The sequence below is a fragment of the Hevea brasiliensis genome, chromosome 10 (genome assembly GCF_030052815.1).
Source record: "Hevea brasiliensis isolate MT/VB/25A 57/8 chromosome 10, ASM3005281v1, whole genome shotgun sequence".
Classification (NCBI taxonomy): Eukaryota; Viridiplantae; Streptophyta; class Magnoliopsida; order Malpighiales; family Euphorbiaceae; genus Hevea; species Hevea brasiliensis.
This window is the reverse complement of record NC_079502.1, coordinates 87,392,441-87,412,400: the sequence shown is the minus strand read 5'-3', so window position 1 is coordinate 87,412,400 and position 19,960 is coordinate 87,392,441. Positions and strand designations below refer to the sequence as shown.

Here is a 19,960-nt window from a genome sequence, read left to right as displayed (position 1 = left end):
TCGAACCTGAAGATCCATTTTTCTTTGTTATGCAGCTACATTCCATGCTTTGAATGCTAAACCTGAAACTTTGCGTTTCAAGTCCAATATTCCTTTTACGCAGCACCACAATCATAAGTCTCAAAGTCTTGGTATGCTTGTACTATTAGCCACTTCACCGTCAACATCGAAGTTACTTCCAATACTTTCAACGCTTTATCATGTATACAAATACAGGCTCTATGTACATTTTTTAATATTATACATGTAGGGGGAGGGAAGAGTTGAACCGGATCTCCCAGGTCTAATATATATATAGAGCTACTACTGGACTGTGTCTACTGCTACACAGGCTCTATGTATGAGTAAACGTGAATGAAAGATGCCTTTTAACAAATGGGTCTACGTTAAACCAGCTGGTCCACATTGACAATCATAAAATCAGCCATATGCTTGAATATTTACCACCGGCGTATCCCACGAGCCTCTGTTCTGCTTAAAGCAACTATTTCCTCATTACTGAAATACCATAAAAAAATGAAATACCATAAAAAAAATGAAAAGGTTAACCTTTTCCTTTTTCTAATAAAAACTATTACTGAAAGCAAAAAAGCACTCCAGTATTGGTCAACTGCGTTAAATATCATGTGTGCACAGAGAAATTATTCTACACTGAATTTTGTGTTATTTTCTCAAATTCATATGGAATTCACTTGAAAATGTGGAAAGTAGGCCCTATAAGAATTTGATAGTGAGTACATTATAGGGTAAATATTACTCTACTTATGAATATTTTCATAAAAGTTATTAAACTTTAATTTCTTTCATTAAACTTATTGAATTTCAATTTAATTTCATAAAAGTTACCGTAATAAAAAATTAAAGGTTTTTCAAGTTAACTACTGACCTATCAATTATTTTACAAATAAAATTACTTTATTTTATTAATTTCTTAAAAAAAAAAATAGGATGCATAAAACGCATCCAACTACCCTCTAATGCCGTTAAATTCCTCCTTTTTTTTTTCCTACCAACCACCAGTTAGATAATTTTATTTATAAAATACTTAACAAGTTAGTAAGTTAATCTAAAAATATTTAATTTTCTATCATAGTGTCTTTTGTTAAATCAAATTGAAGTCAGTAAGTTTTATGAAAGAAATTAAAATTTGATAATTTTCATGAAAATATTGAGTGACTGCGTGTGATAATTACTCGTACATTTGTGTATCTAATTTCCCTTGTGCATAAGGAAGTAGCACTGTGCATACCTCAACTTCTTTAACTTCAAAGTCTGCAGAATGTGCAAGACAAGGGTTCCCATAGGTCTCTGAGACTGAGCTTGATCCATTTAATCTATGATGGAATAAACAATTATCAATAACCAGTACAGTTGTGGATGTCTAGAAGTGAATCCGCCAAGTCAAATCACTCAAATGGTTGCAGAACAAGTGCATAACAATAATAGAGAAGTATGGGCTCACAGATCTCCATCCAAGTAGAGTGCAAAGGGGCCACCCCCACCCATTGCCAGAAAATCAGTAGAGCACAAAGTGAAATGGCGATTTGCACCTCTTTCAACACTGCCATTAGTGAACAGCAAAAATGAAAGATTCTAAACGACATGTTCAACCCTTCAACTCGTACTCAGCACCCTTTCGGGGAAAAACCTGGGGCAGGCCCCTTGTGTTTGTATGTACCACACTTTTTACTGTTTCTGTTCTTCAATTAAGTTTCCACATATTTTAGATATCCATAAATGTCTTATTGAATTATCAGTTAACATCATGCACTGATTAGATGCTTGAACTGGTATCTTCAAACCAATCTATGTCATGAATTGAATTGAACTTGATCTAAATGTGATGTTCAGACATGACTTATATTCAAGCATTTCCAAGCACTAAAAAGAGAAGTACTGAGGAAAAATATTTTGGACAATAGAAGATCTAGCATCTAGGACAATAATTTATACTGTCCTTCTATAGAAGGATTAGCATCATTTCATGTTGCAACTGAATATCCTATGTCCTTCATGTTGCAGCCATTGGGATCTTAAAGATACAGGGCTGGAAGTATACTATGTGCTTGCAGCTGTGTGCAGTATTTACATCATCGAAAAAAAAACCATGAATGTAAAATACATTTTTGGTCCTTCAAAAAATGCTACCACAAAGGCATTTTAGCCAATCAATTTCCTTTTCATTCACAAAGAAGTAAGAACAATATCAGCAGGGAACACCGATTTTAATCCATTTGCCAATGGAATATACTTGCATGACAACACATCAATGGCTCCTATGACGGATCTTTCAATGTAAGGAATAACATTTTAATACATGGACAAGATCAAAATCAATAATTTTCCATCACAAATCAGAAATCAAATTTGTTGCCTAGGGGCATAGAGATGAAATACCTGCGGGGCGGAATTACCTTGGGAATCAAAGACCAATCATAAATTATTGCAGAGTAACTGTATGACAAGATGTTCCTCAGATAACATGCAAATAGTATAGCTGGCCCCAACTAATTTGGGATTAAGGCTTAGTTGTTGTTGTAAGACAAAAAGGTAATTAAAAAAATTACCAGCAGACTTGGTCCAGGGCAAGCATGCTTCTTCTATATAATGTTGATAGTGATATCCCATGCCTCCACGTACTGCAAAGAACACACACGAGCGCACACACACACACAGAGTGAAAGAGATTCATAAAGACTACCATATTAGTAACTATTAGGAGCAAGCTGTTTGCATTTAAAAAGCTGAGATTCATTTTCAATTTAAAAGTAAACGTTTTTAAACTTGTAAAGCAATTACCAATTCCTCCCTTGTGCAAGTGCTGGACGTGAAGCATAAAGGGCACTTCTTGCTCTCTCTGAAAGAAGCAATGAAGGCTCAGAAACACTTGGAAGATCTCCCAACTCAACGGGCTCTTTCAAAATCTGCGTATGTTTTATTTCCAGTCCATCAAAATTATCATTACTCTCATCACCTAATTTCAAGTCAGATTCACCCTTGCACCCTTGACTTTGATATCCACCAGTTATACCAGCTTGGTAAATAGCTCTAAGAGATTGTTTACCCCTAGAAAGTAAGCCCTTCCTTGTGACACTCTCCTTCCTTACAATTTCAGATGACTGGCCAACCATTTCTGGTGTATTATCCTTTTTCTCATCTGAATTTGAATTATCTCCAGAATCTGAAGATGACAATAAAGAATAAAGGAATGCAGTAAAGGAAGAAGTATCTGACCCATCAACTAAATCCTCATTTTCCTCTTCGTTAATCGACTCTAGCTGACTCCTTTTTGGCTCACTCAGGTCTTCCTATGCAAATAATAAATAAAGAGCCATAGTTTGGCAACTTTCAACAGTATAAACTTATCATTATTACATTAAAATGCTCAAATAAATGGAAGAACACCAAGACTACTTGAATAAGAGTATAATTTATTAAGCTATCTGTCGACACCATATTTTGGTCGATCACCGAAGTCAATGAACTTTGAAAATTGACCCCCAACTGGCATTCTTTGGTTACAAGCAACTTGATTAGGAAATAAACCGATCTCGCATCTAATCGAATGCTTTTCGATCTCTCAACAAAGGAGATCACGCCAATATCAGGTCCCCATGCCATTCAATCTCATTTCCGATCTCTCGTCAAAGGAAATCAAACCAATATCAGGTCTCTGTGCCATCCAGTCTTGTTTCCAATCTCTCCTTTATAAATATTGTGGAAAATCGTTTAATAAAGTTAAGGTTTCAGTCCGACTTAATGGTGTTTCCGATCTTAAGTGTTCAAATCAAGTTTCCAATTTTAATGATTTAAAGTTCTATCTGGTGTTTGGTCTCGGCATAGGCCGATCTCATGGTTACAATGTTCTTCCGACCTCTTATACTTAGATTAATAATCGCTTTTAAGTTCGATGTCCTAATACGTTCAAACAATCAAGCACTCATACAATTTGGATACTTTCCGATCTCATCAAGAAATTGAGCAAAAAGGGATTTCATTTCATTTCAAAATAAAGTACAAGTCATTCGGCTGGAGGATCACCCGCAGCCTGTTCTACATTTCGCTCACCCTCTCTCTCTCTCTCGGGCTCCTCGTCGCTCTTGTCTTCGGCCTCTAGGGCGAGCTCGTTCATCCAGAAGAAGTCCTCTTCAGGATATCGTTTCTTCAGCTAGGCCATAAGGTCATTATGAGCGTTTACATAAGCCTTGGCCTCCTTCGTTGTGCTCTCCTCTTCCTTAGCTCGAAGCTCCTCATCCTTGGCTCGGAGCTCTTCTTCCTTCGCCCGAAGGTCTTCAGCATAACGAGCGAGGTCAGTAGACCAACCAGCTCAAGAGTCTTCGAGTTCTCGTTCCACTTCAATGATCCTCTCCTCATAACGCTTCATTTGATCCTCCATTTTGGCGATGTACTCGTTAGTAGAGGAGAGCTGAGCTTGTCCGGCAGAGGCATCTTGGACCGCCTTGAGGATTTCCTTCTTCAAGCCGTGAGCTTTCTCTCTGAGTATATGCTGGTTTGCAATGGCCTCTATGCCTAAGATCATTGTCTGAGCCAAGATATCATCAAAACTCTCCTCTGCCAACCTGTTCCAATTTTCTTGGAAGCAAATAGAAGCTCCCATGACTTTGGCCAGGCTGGAGTTCCCCCTAGTAGAGCGGTTCCTTTCCAACGACTGGATCAGAAGTTGTGCGCCCTGGGAAAGTGCCCTGACCGTGGGATCGGAAGACTCCCCTTCTACCTGAGAAGAGGTCGGATGAGGAGGGGGAGGTGGAAGCTCTATCTGTTGAGGAGCCGGGGCAAGGACTTCTACCTCAGGGATCGGTTGCTCCTGAGGTTGGGGAGGAGAGCTCGGCACCTCTATTGATTCACGATGAGGGGTCTGAGCATCGACAGTGGTCGCCCCCTTCATCGCCCTCACTTTTCTAGAAACCTCCCTCTTTCGTTTGCGGCTCTCCCTAGAAGCATCACTGCCCGCCATACCTGCATGAAAAAGAAAGTCAGTGAGTTCGCTAAGGTTCAGAGACCAGAGATATGGATAGTACCAGGGCCAAGGTCAGAGAGCTAAAGCTCGTATTCTTCGCCAGTGACTAGCCGCATCATCCAATGCTGCAGTTCGGCCATCATTGCATCTAAGCAAGAGAATTTTTGAGTGGACGCCTGAGACTTTAACTCTCTCACCACGGTGTCTTCGTCCTTATTTAAAGTGATCCTTTTTGGGATCGGAGCGACCAGGTGTTGCCAACTCCGTGGGATCCCCTCAAAGCCGTTCCGAATCTTGCTCCTCAAATTAAAGAACCGGTTCTTCCAATTCTTCAATGAAGAAGGAAGATCGATAAAGAGAGAACAATGGGGCTTAGCTTGGAAGAACCAGAACTCATCATCCTTCCTTCGGGCAAGTCTATGTAGCTCGACAAAGACTTTGGCTGTGGGTTCCAGTCCCTTAGCTCGGCAGAGGCCCCGGAAGGCTATTAGAGTCCGCCAGGAGTTCGGATGCACTTGGGCTACCGAGACATGGTGGAATTTTAGGACAACGTTATAAAATTCGTCCAAGGAAAAGCGGAGCTCGGCCTTCAATTGCTCTTCATACACCATGATAAAATCGCCCTCATCAAAGAAATGGTCGGCCCGATGATCGCCATGGCATTTGATCAGTTCAAAGGAGTCGATCTGCAGATTGTACTCCTGGCTTATAGATTGGAGATCAGCGTCCCTCAAGACTGAAGGCAACTCATCAATTGGCAAGTTGTCTCTTCTCAAAGATGCCCCTCGCCTCAGTCTGGCACTCGAACTAGTTACCGGGATGAGGGCTCTGCTGGCTTGACCAGCCGATCTAATCACGTCACCCTCTTTCGAAGTCCAAAAAACATGGACAGAAGATGGACTCGTAGCTCTCTGACCCTCAGCATCGCTCATTTTCAAAGAAACCAAAGAAGTTTAACTAAGAAAAGATCAAAACCCTTACCGGAATGTGATCGATGTCGGAAAAACTTGAAGAAACGAAAGAATTTCGGAATCACTGGCAAAGTGTTGAAAATGACATAAGGGAGCAACTGACTGACCCTTTCCCTATTTATACCCGTCTGAGCATTCAATGCTCACAGTGTCCCAAGCGACGCATCGGTTAGCGGAATCCGCCAGCTTTCCTGCCACGTCGCAGGAAGATTTCAAAAACACCATAAATAAAATAAAAGGAGATCGGCTGGTTAAGGTCGTCGGATTAAGGTGAATGTTAAGAGTCACAGATTGGCTAAGGGTGATTTAGTTAAGAACCAGATCGGATATGCACATCAGAGATCGAAAAATAACAAATGCAATAATTAAATGATAACTGTCAAATAAAATTTCATTTCATTTCTAAAAGGTCAGATTACATCATTTGGGTGATCTCAAGAGATCGAATTACATCATTAAGAACCTTTAAAGAATAGATTACATCATTTGGGCGATCTCTAAAGATCGGCATTACATCCTACCTAGTAGGGACCTATGTCAAAGCCTAGTTTTATGGCTGAATCAAAAGATGTGTTTGATCAGAAAGCCAGCCATAGGCATCGGATAGATGTGCAGCTCAGATGGAGTGACTATGACTCTCATGGTGATGAGAGGAGTCATCGTCGATGTCATCGACCAGAACCGAGCAGCAATCGGGACACCCATTGTGGTGAGGAGCCAAATGAACTTCAAAAGGCAGTCACCGATATTTAGAGGGAGATTAGCAGTCCTCTCTCCCGAAATCAGTTCACTGATTATATCGGTAGACCGATTTGAGATCGGCACGATCGATATTTTCGATCTGGATCGGTAAATTAGTCCAGTTCTCTCACTGTCATCAGATGTGGTTCTCATGATTCTCCGATCACCGGGATCATAAATTTTCATTTGAGGAACAAAGAGAACAATTAGAAAAAGATCAAAAGCGGTCACCATGGCCGAAATTGTTACCGGAGAAACTTAGACAGGAGAAGTGAAAAATGGGAAGAGGAGAAATGGAATGTGGGAGAAATTCCCCGCTAAGGCATATATATAGGGGGTCTGAGCATTTATTACTTGCGAAAACCGAAGCGGATGCATCGATAACCGAAGAATTAAATGCTTTGACTGAGGCAGCTCGGATAGAGGGGAAGGTTCTAGAATGGGAAAGATCGGGAGAAGGGCCTGATATGAGAGATCGAAAAAGGGTCATAATAGATCGGAAGAAATAAGAGATCGGAATGCACGAAGAGGATAAGATAACTTCCAATAACTCTCCACACAATCAGAGCCGAGGTAGTTAAAGCATTGCAGGCGTGATCAAATCTTCACAGCACGCCTCATTTGCAGAATCGCCCACACTGCTAACAGATGCCAAAAACAGTTATGATAGTCCTGTACATCACAATCCCCACTGTGGATTCTACTTGCAAGGACGAACTCGGAGCCCTTGGATCAAAAACAGATGACAGGTTCGGTGCCTTTTATTCCCAACCCTCAGATCCATCTTGTAAGGCAGGATCCTAAGCCTTGGATTAGGAAGGGAAAGGACGGATATTCTGGGTAGGATCCCAGCCGTCCGTTTTGATTCCCTTTAATTTTCAAACGTCGGATTATGTCCTTTTAAATCCAAACCTTCTGTCTCCCCAAAGGGAGATCTTGACCCTTCATTAGCAGCACCAGTTTCCTATAAATACCTGCATGCTATACTGTAGAGGGGACGGACAAAAAAAAAGGTGGTGGTGATTATAGTGGAAAGGCTCTAAAATCTAATTCAGCCTTGCTGCTTTGCCATTCTAAGCTTGCATGAAAATTGAGAAACTTTAGAAACTAGTTTTCTTGAGTATCTCCATTGATAGAGAGTTTTCGAACCCTAAAATCCTTCATTTTCAGTTTGTTCATCACTCTGCTATACCATTTCTGTTCAGTCTTGTCTTCATTACCCTATCACTTACATATTCTTCTCTCAGTTTGACCCCATTCTGACCAGGTAGCCGTAGCTTCGACTTAACTGCATTTTAGCCTGGTTCTCGCAATCTCAAAGTAAGCATTAGTCTCGGAACCATCAGCTTTAGTAGAAAGAGATGATTCTCATTGATTTCAATTAATCTGTACATGGGTATATATATATATAATTGATTCCTATAATTGTGTTCTACTAATTAGGAAGAAATCCTAAATAAGAAATCCTAAATAGGAATACAGAATACAGATTATACAGAGAAATAATATAGTGATTGACTTTCCATAACATAGTGATTGAATTTCCATAACACTCCCCCTCAAGTTGGAGCATAGATGTTAATCATGCCCAACTTGTTGCAAATGTAGTCAATCCTAGCTCCATTCAGAGCTTTTGTGAAAATATCTCCTAACTGCTCTCCAGTTTTGATGTGTCCTATTGAGATGATCTATTGTTGAATCTTTTCACGAATAAAGTGACAATCAATCTCAATATGTTTGGTCCGCTCATAAAACACCGGATTAGAAGCAATATGAAGAGCAGCTTGATTATCACACCACAATTTTACAGGCAGGGAGGTCTTAAAACCTGTCTCATCTAGTAATTGAAGTATCCACATTACCTCACATACTGATTGTGCCATGGCTCTGTATTCGGATTCAACACTAGATCGAGAAATTACACTCTGCTTCTTGCTTCTCCAAGACACCAAATTTCCTCCAATAAAAAGCGCAATATCCAGTAGTTGACCTCCTGTCAACCTTAGTTTAGCCCAGTCGGCATCTGAAAAACATTTAATATTCAAATGCCCATGATTACCATATAGCAAACCTCTTCCTGGAGCTCCCTTCAGATAACACAAGATTTGTTCCAAGGCTTCCCAATGAGCAACAGTTGGGGAAGACATAAACTGACTTACCACACTAACGGCATAAGCAATGTCAGGACGAGTGACTGTAAGGTAGTTCAATTTTCCTACTAATCTCCTGTATCTCTCTGGATCTTCAAACAACTCACTATCCCCTGCTAACAGTTGTAAAGTTGGAGTCATTGGTGCGCTACAAGGCTTAGCACTTAATTTTCCTGTCTCTGTCAATAGATCGAGGACATATTTTCTTTGAGACAAGAAAATACCCTTCTTACTTCTCATAACTTCGATACCCAAGAAATACTTTAACAATCCCAAGTCTTTGGTCTGAAATTGAGTTTGGAGGAAGGTTTTAAGAGATGAAATACCTGCAGAGTCACTCCCAATGATGATAATGTCATCCACATAGACTACCAAGAGAATTAGACCAGCCTCAGATTGCCTATAAAATACTGAGTAATTGCACTTACTCTTTTGCATACCAAATTCCTGTACTACTTCACTGAATCTCCCAAACCATGCCCTAGGACTTTGTTTCAAGCCATAAAGAGACTGCCGAAGCCTACAAACTTTATCCAACTCCCCCTGAGCAACAAACCCAGGTAGTTGCTCCATATACACCTCCTCCTGAAGATCACCATGAAGGAAAGCATTCTTGATATCCAATTGATGCAAGGGCCAATCATATGTAGCTGCTAAAAAGATAAACAAGTGAATAGAAGTAAGTTTAGCTACAGGAGAAAAAGTATCAGAGTAATCAACCCCATATGTCTAAGCATATCCTTTTGCTACAAGGCGTGGTTTTAACCTAGCCACAGAACCATCAGGATTTACTCATCAGAATACCCATTTGTAACCAATAGCTTTCTTACCAAATAAAGGCAATAGTTCCCATGTACCATTAGCATCTAAAGCCTCCATTTCCTCTTTCATAGCATCACACGGCCGGGATGAGACAAAGGCCTCATCAATGATTAGGATAGGAACAGAGTCTAAAGAAGTAACAAAACACCGAGAACAAGAAGACAATTGATTATAAGAAACAAAAGAAGAGATAGGGTAAGTACATGAACGTTTACCTTTACGAAGAGCAATGGGTAAGTCTAGATTAGAATCATGGTCAGTATGAGGTACAGGATCTCCCAACGAAGTAGCTGGTGGAGGATCTGAGTCAGGAATCTCCAATCTCCTGGAATAAACATGAACAACGGGAGGTCGACTAGGTCTAGAGACAGAAGGAACAGGCTGTGGGAGAGGACTAGACATTGGTTGGACAGTATATATTAAGAGATCATCCTCCTCCCCCTGACTCTCATACACAGATGATGGAGGAAAAAATGGAGTGGATTCAAAAAATGTGACATCTGCAGAAACAAGATAACAATTAAGAGTAGGAGAGAAACAACGATACCCTTTTTGGAGCCGGGAGTACCCAAGGAAGACACATTTGAGAGATTTTGGATCCAATTTAGTAACATGTGGATGAACATCACGCACAAAACAGGTACAACCAAAAATACGGGGTTCAATGGGGAACAAAGATTTTGTAGGAAACAAAGTAGTATAAGGAATATCCCCATTAAGACAGAAGACGGCATACGATTGATAAAAAAATATGCCGTAGAAACTGCATCCGCCCAAAAGTGTTTAGGTACTTTCATTAGAAAAAGAAGAGCACGAGTTACCTCAAGAAGATGACAATTTTTTCTTTCGACCATGCCATTTTGGGATGGGGTATCCATACAGGAAGACTGATGAAGAATACCATTTTGTGTCATATAAGGCTGAAATTGTGCTGAAAAGTATTCTTTGGCGTTGCCACTTCTTAATATGCGCACAAAAATATTAAATTGAGTTTTGATTTCATTACAAAAGGCACAAAAGATAGAAAATAACTCAGAACGATTCTTCATTAAATATAACTAGGTAACACGAGAGTAATCATCAACAAAAGTAACAAAATAACGAAATCCAGTTTTAGATGTAACAGAACAAGGACCCCAAACATCAGAATGAACTAACTCAAAAGGGGATGAAGCCCGTTTATTGACTCTAGACACAGAAGGCAAATGATGATGTTTTGCAAACTGACACGACTCACATTCTAGTACTGATAAAGACTAAAATTGAGGACACAGCTTCTTCATGGTAGACAAAGAAGGATGACCAATCTACAATGAGCTTCAAGAGGTGTTAAGGTACTGGAGCAAACAAGCGACCGCGGTACATGATTTTCCAGAATGTAGAGACCACCTGACTCGCGTCCTCTACCAATAATCTGCTTCGTCGTAAGATCCTGAAACAAACACTGGTCAGGAAAAAAGAAAACAGAACAATTTAAGGTATGAGTAAGTTTACTAATAGAAGTAGATTAAAAGAGAATTTTGGTAGACACAAAATAGAAGATAAAGAAATTGACGAAGTCGGGTTCGCAGTTCCAGAACTCATAACACAAGAAGTAGAATCATCAGCTAAAGTAACAGTAGAGGAAGTGAGATTAGACTGAAAAGCAGATAGAAGACTAGAATTACCTGTTATGTGATCTGTCGCACTAGAATCAATAACCCATTTGGATGAAGAAGACACAAGGCATGTAGTGGATTTACCTGACTCAGCGATCGCAGTGACAGGAGAACTGGTAGGCTTTAGAGATGCTTGATACTGGGAAAATTGTGCAAAATCCTCTGCAGATACCAAAATAGTTTTCTCAGAGGAAGATACTGTAGATTCTCTGCTGCCATATTTGCCATCTGTGATCGCTGATTTTTCCTCTGAAGTTGCGGACAATTATATTTTGAATGGCCAGGCTCATGGCAATAATAACAAATGACTCCTCTTGAGTCCTGATTAGAACTAGCCTCTCCATTACGCTGGTTACTTCTGTTGCCTGTAATTCCTCCTCTACTTCCTCTTTTATTACCCTGTTGTCCATTTGGATTATGGCTAATAAGAGCACTACTGGCAGGCTGTGAAGATTGAGTACTCTCTGTGCGAAGGACCCGTGTGAATGTTTCATGCAAAGAGGAAATCTCAGAACTGGAGAGAATCTGAGATTTAGCAGTCTCATACTCTGAAGGAAGGCCTGCAAGAAAACTCATAACAGCCAGTTGCTCTCGTTGGGCCTGCTGAACTTTCACATCAGGACTAAAATGCAACAATACATTAAGTTCCTCATATACCCGTTTAAAATCCATAAAATAAGCCGTGAGAGACTTATCCTCTTTCTCAGCACGGTAGAATGACTTACAAACATCATAAATACGGGAGATATTTCCTTTACCATAATACAGAAAATCTAAGTAATCCATCAATTCCTTAACAAATTCACAGTGATTAATTAAACTAATTACCTCACTATGAATCGAGTTCCGAAGCTGCAAAAAACAACCGAGCATCCTGCCTTAGCCAAGTTTGTCTGTATCATCAGTGGGTGGATCTTTAGTAAGGTGATCATCCTTATCAATGCTACGCAAATAGACCCTAACAGTCTTACTCCACTCTAGGTAATTCGAATTATTAAGTTTGTGTTCTGTGATCTTAGTCATCACCGGAATCACATCAGAAATAACATTCTTATTGTCTGCCATTTGTTGAGACAAAGAAAACTAACCGAAACGCTAATCCAAAGTGCTTATAGCAACAAAATAACCCAAAATCACAAATCAAGCAAATACCGAAATAGGATCTGAGAGCCAAACCTCAGCAGTCCTTTAATGGTATACTGGATCAGGCAACAGCACACAGTGGTGGAATGAGGGGGTTGAGGCGACACCGGCGATGTTGATCGGGGTTAAAACGGCCGGTCGGCGGCTAAGGTCTCTCCTGAGCTGGGTAGTGAGAATAAATAGTCACCCTAGATTGATGACCTGCTCTGATACCATGTAGAAAGAGATGATTCTCATTGATTTCAATTAATCTGTACATGGGTATATATATACAATTGATTCCTATAATTGTGTTCTACTAATTAGGAAGAAATCCTAAATAAGAAATCCTAAATAGGAATACATAATACAGAATATACAGAGAAATAATATAGTGATTGACTTTCCATAACATAGTGATTGACTTTCCATAACAGCCTTCAATGCAATAATATTTGTGATCTCTAAAGTCAGTTTGATAACTTCGACCTCACACAGATAAGTATCTAGACTGTCACCTTTCCGAACGCTCTCGTTTTACATACTCTGCTTTTATTCTTAAAATTCTCATTAAGTTCAGTTATACTAAAAATCTCCATGCAGATCCTTTAGGCCAATAATTACTCTATTGAGTTTACTCTTTCTATTTTCTAGTTCACGTTATTTATTTGTTCTTAGTTTTTTTTTTTTCCCTTTGAATATAGGTGTTCCGGTTACAAGTAGCTTCTAGGTAATTTAGCGAAGTGTTGGTAACAATATCCTAACGTGATAGGGTCTTTTGAAATAACTAAAATGATCAAAAAATGAATAGGGAATCAGGAAAAAGTCATGAGGTCGGGCTATTAATCAAGTCTAGGAAATAGCATAATAAAGCGGGAACCGAAATAAGTTTGGACCTCAGATTAGTAACCGAGAGAGATCGGATGTAGCTAGCCAAAGAGTTCGGACAAGGTAGTTATATACGAGATCAGTGAAAGACTCAACCTTAAACCAAATATTTTAAGAGGTTGGGGGAGAGTTCTTACTCAATCCTCATTCAAACAAAAACACAGAGATTGGAGGAGAGTTCTTATCCGAGATCCTTCATTAAAAACCTTAAACCAAATATTTTAAGAGGTCGGGGGAGAGTTCTTACCTGATCCTCATTCAAACAAAAACACGGAGATCGGAGGAGAGTTCTTATCCGAGATCCTTCATCAAATTTTAAACCAAACACCTTTAGAGATCAGGGGAGAGTTCTTACCTGATTCTCGCTTACATTAAAACAGGGAGATCGGAGGAGAGTTCTTATCCGAAATCTCCCAACTCTTAATAAATACATATAGAGATCGGGAGAAGTTCCCCGTCCGAGCTCCCTTAACAAAATTCAAACTAAATGACATGACCCCAATACACAAAGAAAATTCACTCAAACACTTATTCACTAAAGGGTTATCTCACGAACTTGTGTTCCTGGGCAACCTAAGATAGGTGAAATATCAAATATCCCTTTATTTTGCACAAAGGATTAACATTATCACTATCCCATTAAATCTCGATATGTTGATTTATTATTGTTCTAACCATTTTTGCTTGTCCCCCTAATTACCTTTTTGATTTATAAAAGAGCATAACATTAAATCTGTTTACCTTCATTAAGGGACGAGACGGGGTGCCTAACACCTTCCCCGCCCGTATATGGACCCCGAACCTAGAATCTTTGTTTTTGAAGTGGTTTATTTTAAATTTATCTTCATGAATGGTTTTCTTTAATTTCCCTCAAAATTAAAGTGGCGACTCCTCACTCTTTTCCACTTCGGTGAAGAGCTTTCGTCCAGGCGACCTCAAAATACCTTGCGACAGCTTGGCGACTCCACTGGGGACTTATTCTTTTTTACCCTGGTTTAGAGGTCCAACAATAGATTTAGTCATACGCTCATATAAATTGAATTCGTAATTATGGGGCGTTTAATTTGCAAAATTCGAAATCTCGATATGTTGATTTATTATTGTTCTAACAATTTTTGCTTGTCTTATTTCACATAGCAACTTTCGTCCAAAAAAAATCCCCCATGAAGGGAAGAGGTAAATATGTCCCTTCACACACTGAGTACTGACACAATGTCCTCACACACACTTTAGCTCTATACCTGGGCTTTCTCACCCTTTAGGAAAGTAGGAGGGAGTCATGTAGTGGTACTCGTGGGTTTTACCCCGTTAGTATCCGTGAAGGCTTCTGCTCAGATTGAAACTTGTTCTATTTACTGTGATACCCGTGGAACTCTCCCGTTAGTATCATGGTGATGGAATGGGGCTCTACTGTTTACAGTAGGGGCAATTTGGGAACCTGTGGCTTTTAGAAAATTAGACCTTGAGCTAAACTATCACAATAGCTGAAAGCCGTAGCAATCTACCTCATAAGCTAGAACTATTCGATTAGATAGCACTTACCCGGTACTAGGATTTTCCCTATTTTAGGACAAAAAGGACATACTTGCTCTCACCCTACTCTATTTGTGTTTTCTCATGTTCTATTTTTAAGGGCAATTTTGAATCATACCGTTAGGAGGATCTGCACATTTTCCTACTTTGATAAATGTGTAGGTATCAGCCCGCCAACAGTATAATTCAAAATTACCTGAATTTATCCTGCTAATAAGTTTTCTCCACAGGCATCACAGAATCAAGGTCTGTAAAAGAATAATCATCAATTTTGACATAGCATCCTAGAGTCAGTTGGCGGAAAAAGTTCCTAGACCAGAACAGAATGCTAAACCATGGTCCGGACCACCTCATAGTTCAGTGCCCCCCGCAAAGTGATATCACCAGGGCAGATACTAGCCTGTTACCCCTAAACAAAGTCGAGGTCAGAATGACCGATCTCGAGGGTCTATCTAGTAGTTGGAGGTCGCTTCCCGATCACGTCAAGGCAAAGTTCGAGGAAAAATACGGAAGGATCGTGACCTTAATACGGGTCAAAGTTCAAGTTCCAGTGCTAAAGGCCATGCTGTCAGTTTGGAACCCCATGTATGGAGTGTTCTCCTTCAACGACATTGATACGACCCACCCTATGGAAGAATATCAGGCGTTACTAGAAATTCCTTATGTGGCACAGAATCGGATCTAGTTACACCTCGAGCATAGGCAGACCTGGAAACAGTTCGCACATATGTTAGTGATTCCCCCCAAAGAAGCAAAGGCAAGAGAAACTATCAAAGGGAACACACACGGGTGGTATTGGACCTACCTCAAGAAGCAGTTAGACTTGTACATCCGAGATGAACAATTGGAGCAAGCTTCATTAGCACTAGCTTTGGGGATCTATGGCCTGATCTTATTCCCCGGGCCTTTGGGAATTATAACCTGCAGTGTCACGAAGATATTCTGGGCAGTAGAAAAGTAGAAGGTCAACCCAATACCGACAATCCTTGCAGAGACTCTGTTGACTCTTACTTACTGTAGACAACAAGGCAAGGGATACATTAAGTACTGTTCTCAATTGTTGCACCTCTGGATCATCAGTCACATGTGCCTTATAGAGACAAAGGAGTTAACTTGGTACTCAGACCAGCCTCTTATTGAGAAAATGACCAAATTAGTAATCAGCCCAAAGGACAAGCTGCAGTGGCAAGAGCGGATTCTAATCTTCAGCAGTCACAACTACTGCTGGAGGAAATTATGGGCCCCAGGTCTACCTATTTTGTTTAGCATGGGGAGTAATTATTCAGTATCTTTAATCGGAGTAACCGGATATACAAGTTATGTCCCAGCATTGGTAATGAGGCAGTTCGGCTCAACTCAGTCCGCACTCAGTATTGAAGAATACCATCAAGGTCACTTCTACCATGAGCTCGGTAGTGAGGAGGAATTGAAAGTTGCCCCCAAATCCTGGGAGAGCATCACTATGATGGAGAGATCGCCTAAAGGTCCAGGTGCTACGGAAGATTATTTTAAATGGAGGGCCAGCAGGGATCAAGGACACCCAGCTGCCGAGCCAACGAAACTCGAAGGTAACATTCCCCATCAGAACTTCCTTTCAGAAGAAGCTAACGCTCGTTTGGTCGACTCTCTACAAAAGGCAGATACCAAGAACCAGCAATTACAAGAATGGGTAAGGCAGTTGGAGGACCAATAGCAAGTCCTTAAAAGAGAGGTAAAAAGGCTCAGGACTGAAAAAGTAGGGTTTGAGGAGCATGAAATGCAATGGGAAAGAGAAAAGATCTTTCTCCAAGATGTAATAAAGGAAGCAGGAGTTCGGAGTAACGAATTGCAAGAAAAAAATGAAGTATCAAGAGATACACATGGAAGAGTATAAACAAGAGGGTAAAAAGAAGAAGCTCGAACTGAAGGAGCAAGCACAGCTTATCAATGATATTCTGAAAGAATGTGCTAAAGAAAGAAAGGAAAAAGAAAGACAAGCTACTCTCTATCAAGAGCTAAGAGAAAATGTTGACCAGCTGGAGAGAATGATAACACAGGGGAAACAAGAGCTCTTGCCAGAATCCGAGTATGCCCTAAAGATGTTCGACCCCACTAGACAAGAAGAAAGGCTTTATGAGTATCTCAAAAGATGTCATTACATTATAAAGAGTCTCCTTGAGGCTAGGCCAATGTAAAGAGTGCTATGTATGAACTATTCGATTAATGAAATAACTTTGGCCCATTGTTTAGCAAAATTGTGAATGAATAGTATGACTCCCATAGGAACTATCCTCGTTAGGGTTATGCGAAAAGTTGAATGCGCCATATGGACAAGTATCATAGACACGCATTCAATCCAGTCATTCACTGTCAGACTATCGAGCGATGCCATGATAAAGTTAATGCAATTATCCTTCTGCAGATCTCATTCTTGGCTTTCAGATGCCACCGTATCCTTTGTCCAAATCAGGACCTTTAGATTTTAACAAAATTCGAAATTCATTAAAAGACCTTTTTTTCTCACACAGAAAATCAACATTGCTTCAAGCAAAGCAAGCCCGACCAAACAAGCAGTTCAACCAAGACGAGTGTACTTAACAAGATCACAAATGAAGAAGCTAATAAAAGACCAGGAACAAGTCTAGAACCTACAGGGACAAGTTTCCAAATTATGAGACCAAGTCTTAGAGCTTATGAAACTGATGAGAGAAATATCCCAAAATAAACCTGCATCAGAGCCAAACTTGCCACTACCTCCCCCACCTCCTACAACGGTTGATTCTTACCAAGCTTCAACCTCTTTTACTTTTTAACCACTTATTCCGGATCCGACAATCACTGTCAATTCGACTCCCTTGAATAATGACCTACCCTTCCCCTACTACCCGGCCGTCTCAAATACCGAGCCACATCCTTCAATCCCGATCCCTTCGGTTCACCCTGCGCCTTATTTCCCAACTGGGGGAATAGCTCATGCAGTAGGAGGAGAAAGTAAAATAAGAAAGAATGAGAAGTTATCTGCTCTAGAAGAGAGATTAAGAGCAATAGAGGGATTGAATATGTACGGTTCAGTAGATGTATCGTCGTTGAGACTGGTACCAGATGTGGTAGTACCACCCAAGTTCAAGGTTCCAGACTTCGACAAATACACCGGAAACTCAGACCCTCGCATTCACTTAGCTAATTACATTGCCAAGATGTCTGCCCTGACAGAAGATGATAGACTCCTGGTCCACTTCTTCCACGAGAGTCTCTCCGAGGCAGCCCTAAGATGGTGTATTCAGTTAGACAGGAGAAAACTATGCTCCTGGAAAGATTTGGCCGACGCCTTTCTGAAACAGTACAAATTTAAGTGTGACGTCACCCCCACGAGGAGAGACCTTCAAAATCTGATGCAGAGAGAAAGGGAAGGCTTCAAGGAGTATGCCCAGAGGTGGAGAGAGAAAGCAGCGGAGGTCTATCCTCCGGTTACTGACAATGAACTTTGCTCTTTATTCATTGAGACATTGAAGGCTCCGTATTTCAACCTCATGATTGGAAACACCTCCAACAGCTTCTCGGACATCATTCAAGCTGGTGAGAGGATTGAAGCTAACCTCAGGTTAGGACAATTGCAGGAGTTGATTGAGAATCCTGCAAAGAAAACTGCCTGTTTTGGCAAAAAAAAAAGAAGGTGATGTGTACTCCATCACCCGACAAACCCAACATTTATTCCTTCAGAATAATTTTAGGCCATGTCCTCCTTTTCATGGCCTGACAATTGCAAACATTTCACCCCCTTTCCCAAGTTATCCTCATCCACGCCCACAATATCTGTCACAAACAGCTTACCAACCCCGACCACCTCCTCAACCTATTCAATCAAGACCACCCCAAAATAATCCTAGACCATAGAGAAACCCTGATCCACCTCTTCCCCTCCCATTCAGCGAAATATACCGATACCTCATCGGTATAAATCAAATAGTGTCAATCCCCCTTGATCCAATTCAGCCACCATACCCCAGGTGGAATGATGCCAGTGCCCGATGTGAGTATCATGGAGGGGCACTCGGACACTCAACTAACAACTGCGGGGCCCTTAGGGGAAGGGTACAGGCCCTGATTAGAAATGGGTGGTTGAAGATCGAAGGGAATGGCTCTCTCCCCAATGTCACTTCAAACCCTCTGCCCAATCATGATACAAGCAGTGGTGTGAACATGATAGAGTCCGGGGATGAAAAGTCAACCGCGGAGATGGATCAACTGATTCCTCACTTTGAGAAAATTTTTATTATGGCAGTGAGGGAAGGCTACCTTTTCCCTCAGGCATTAGGATCAGAAAGGGGTACGGGATGTCCTTACCATGGAGGAGCAGCTGATCATGAGCTGCACGACTGTGAGGGATTCTGGCAAGAGGTCTAGAACTTGCTGTCCCTTAAAATTTTGAGATGCCAAACGAGATCAAAAGTGGAAGGCGAAATAAATGCAGCCAGATTCAGTCAGAATGCCTCCACCTCCAATCCCAGATTAACCTTCTCCGCCACCAATCCACCAACACCACCACCACCAGTAACAGTCATCCCAACCCCGCCTCAGCTCCCTGTCACAAACACTCATGTTGTGCCTTGGAACTACAATTTCCAAATCTTCACTCAAGAAGCATCTAGCAGTACATCAGCTCCTAACCTTACCTATACTCCACCCTTGACACCTCCTAAATCATGCTTCGCCCCCCACGAGCACTTCAGAATGACTTATACCGGACCCTCCGGCAATGCTACTCCCCAATCAAAACCTGAACCTGTCACTACCAGCAACTCCTCCCCACCCAAGCGAGAGATAGAATTTATAACACGGAGTGGGAGATGTTACAGGAATGACGAGAAGCAAAAGAAAAGAGCGAAAGTAAAAATGGGAGAGCCACAAGAGAGCACGGAAGAGGAGGTTGAGAAAGGGGAACTTGCTGGATCAAGTGGAGAAGAGGAGCTGTTGCTTCAAATAATGAAGCAAAGTGAATATGATGTTGTCGAGCAACTGAGGAAAATGCCTGCCCGGATTTTATTGTTGTCATTGATCTTAAGCTCAGAAGTACATCGCCAAGCCCTACAAAAGATTCTGGATCAGGCCTTTGTAAAT

The 19,960-nt window shown here is 40.9% G+C and overlaps 1 protein-coding gene across 17 annotated transcripts in view; it reads right to left on the bottom strand.

The window, feature by feature from the left end:
• Positions 1-153: 153 nt before the first annotated feature.
• Positions 154-19,960, bottom strand: part of LOC110643568 (uncharacterized) — a 36,694-nt gene continuing 16,887 nt past the window's right edge. For 3 of the 17 annotated variants that reach the window (XR_009151784.1, XR_009151780.1, XR_009151781.1), the window contains 3 exons: positions 3,235-3,308; positions 1,250-3,157; positions 154-498 (listed from right to left, as the gene is read on the bottom strand). Coding sequence is in view for 8 of the 17 variants with exons in the window: in XM_058154309.1 (XP_058010292.1) it covers positions 2,796-3,308 (513 nt within the window). In the remaining 9 variants the exon portion in view is untranslated. Of the gene's footprint in view, positions 499-1,249; positions 3,447-19,960 lie in introns of those variants that run through there. The other 14 variants (XR_009151777.1, XM_058154308.1, XM_058154315.1 and 11 more) reach the window with 10 other exon arrangements.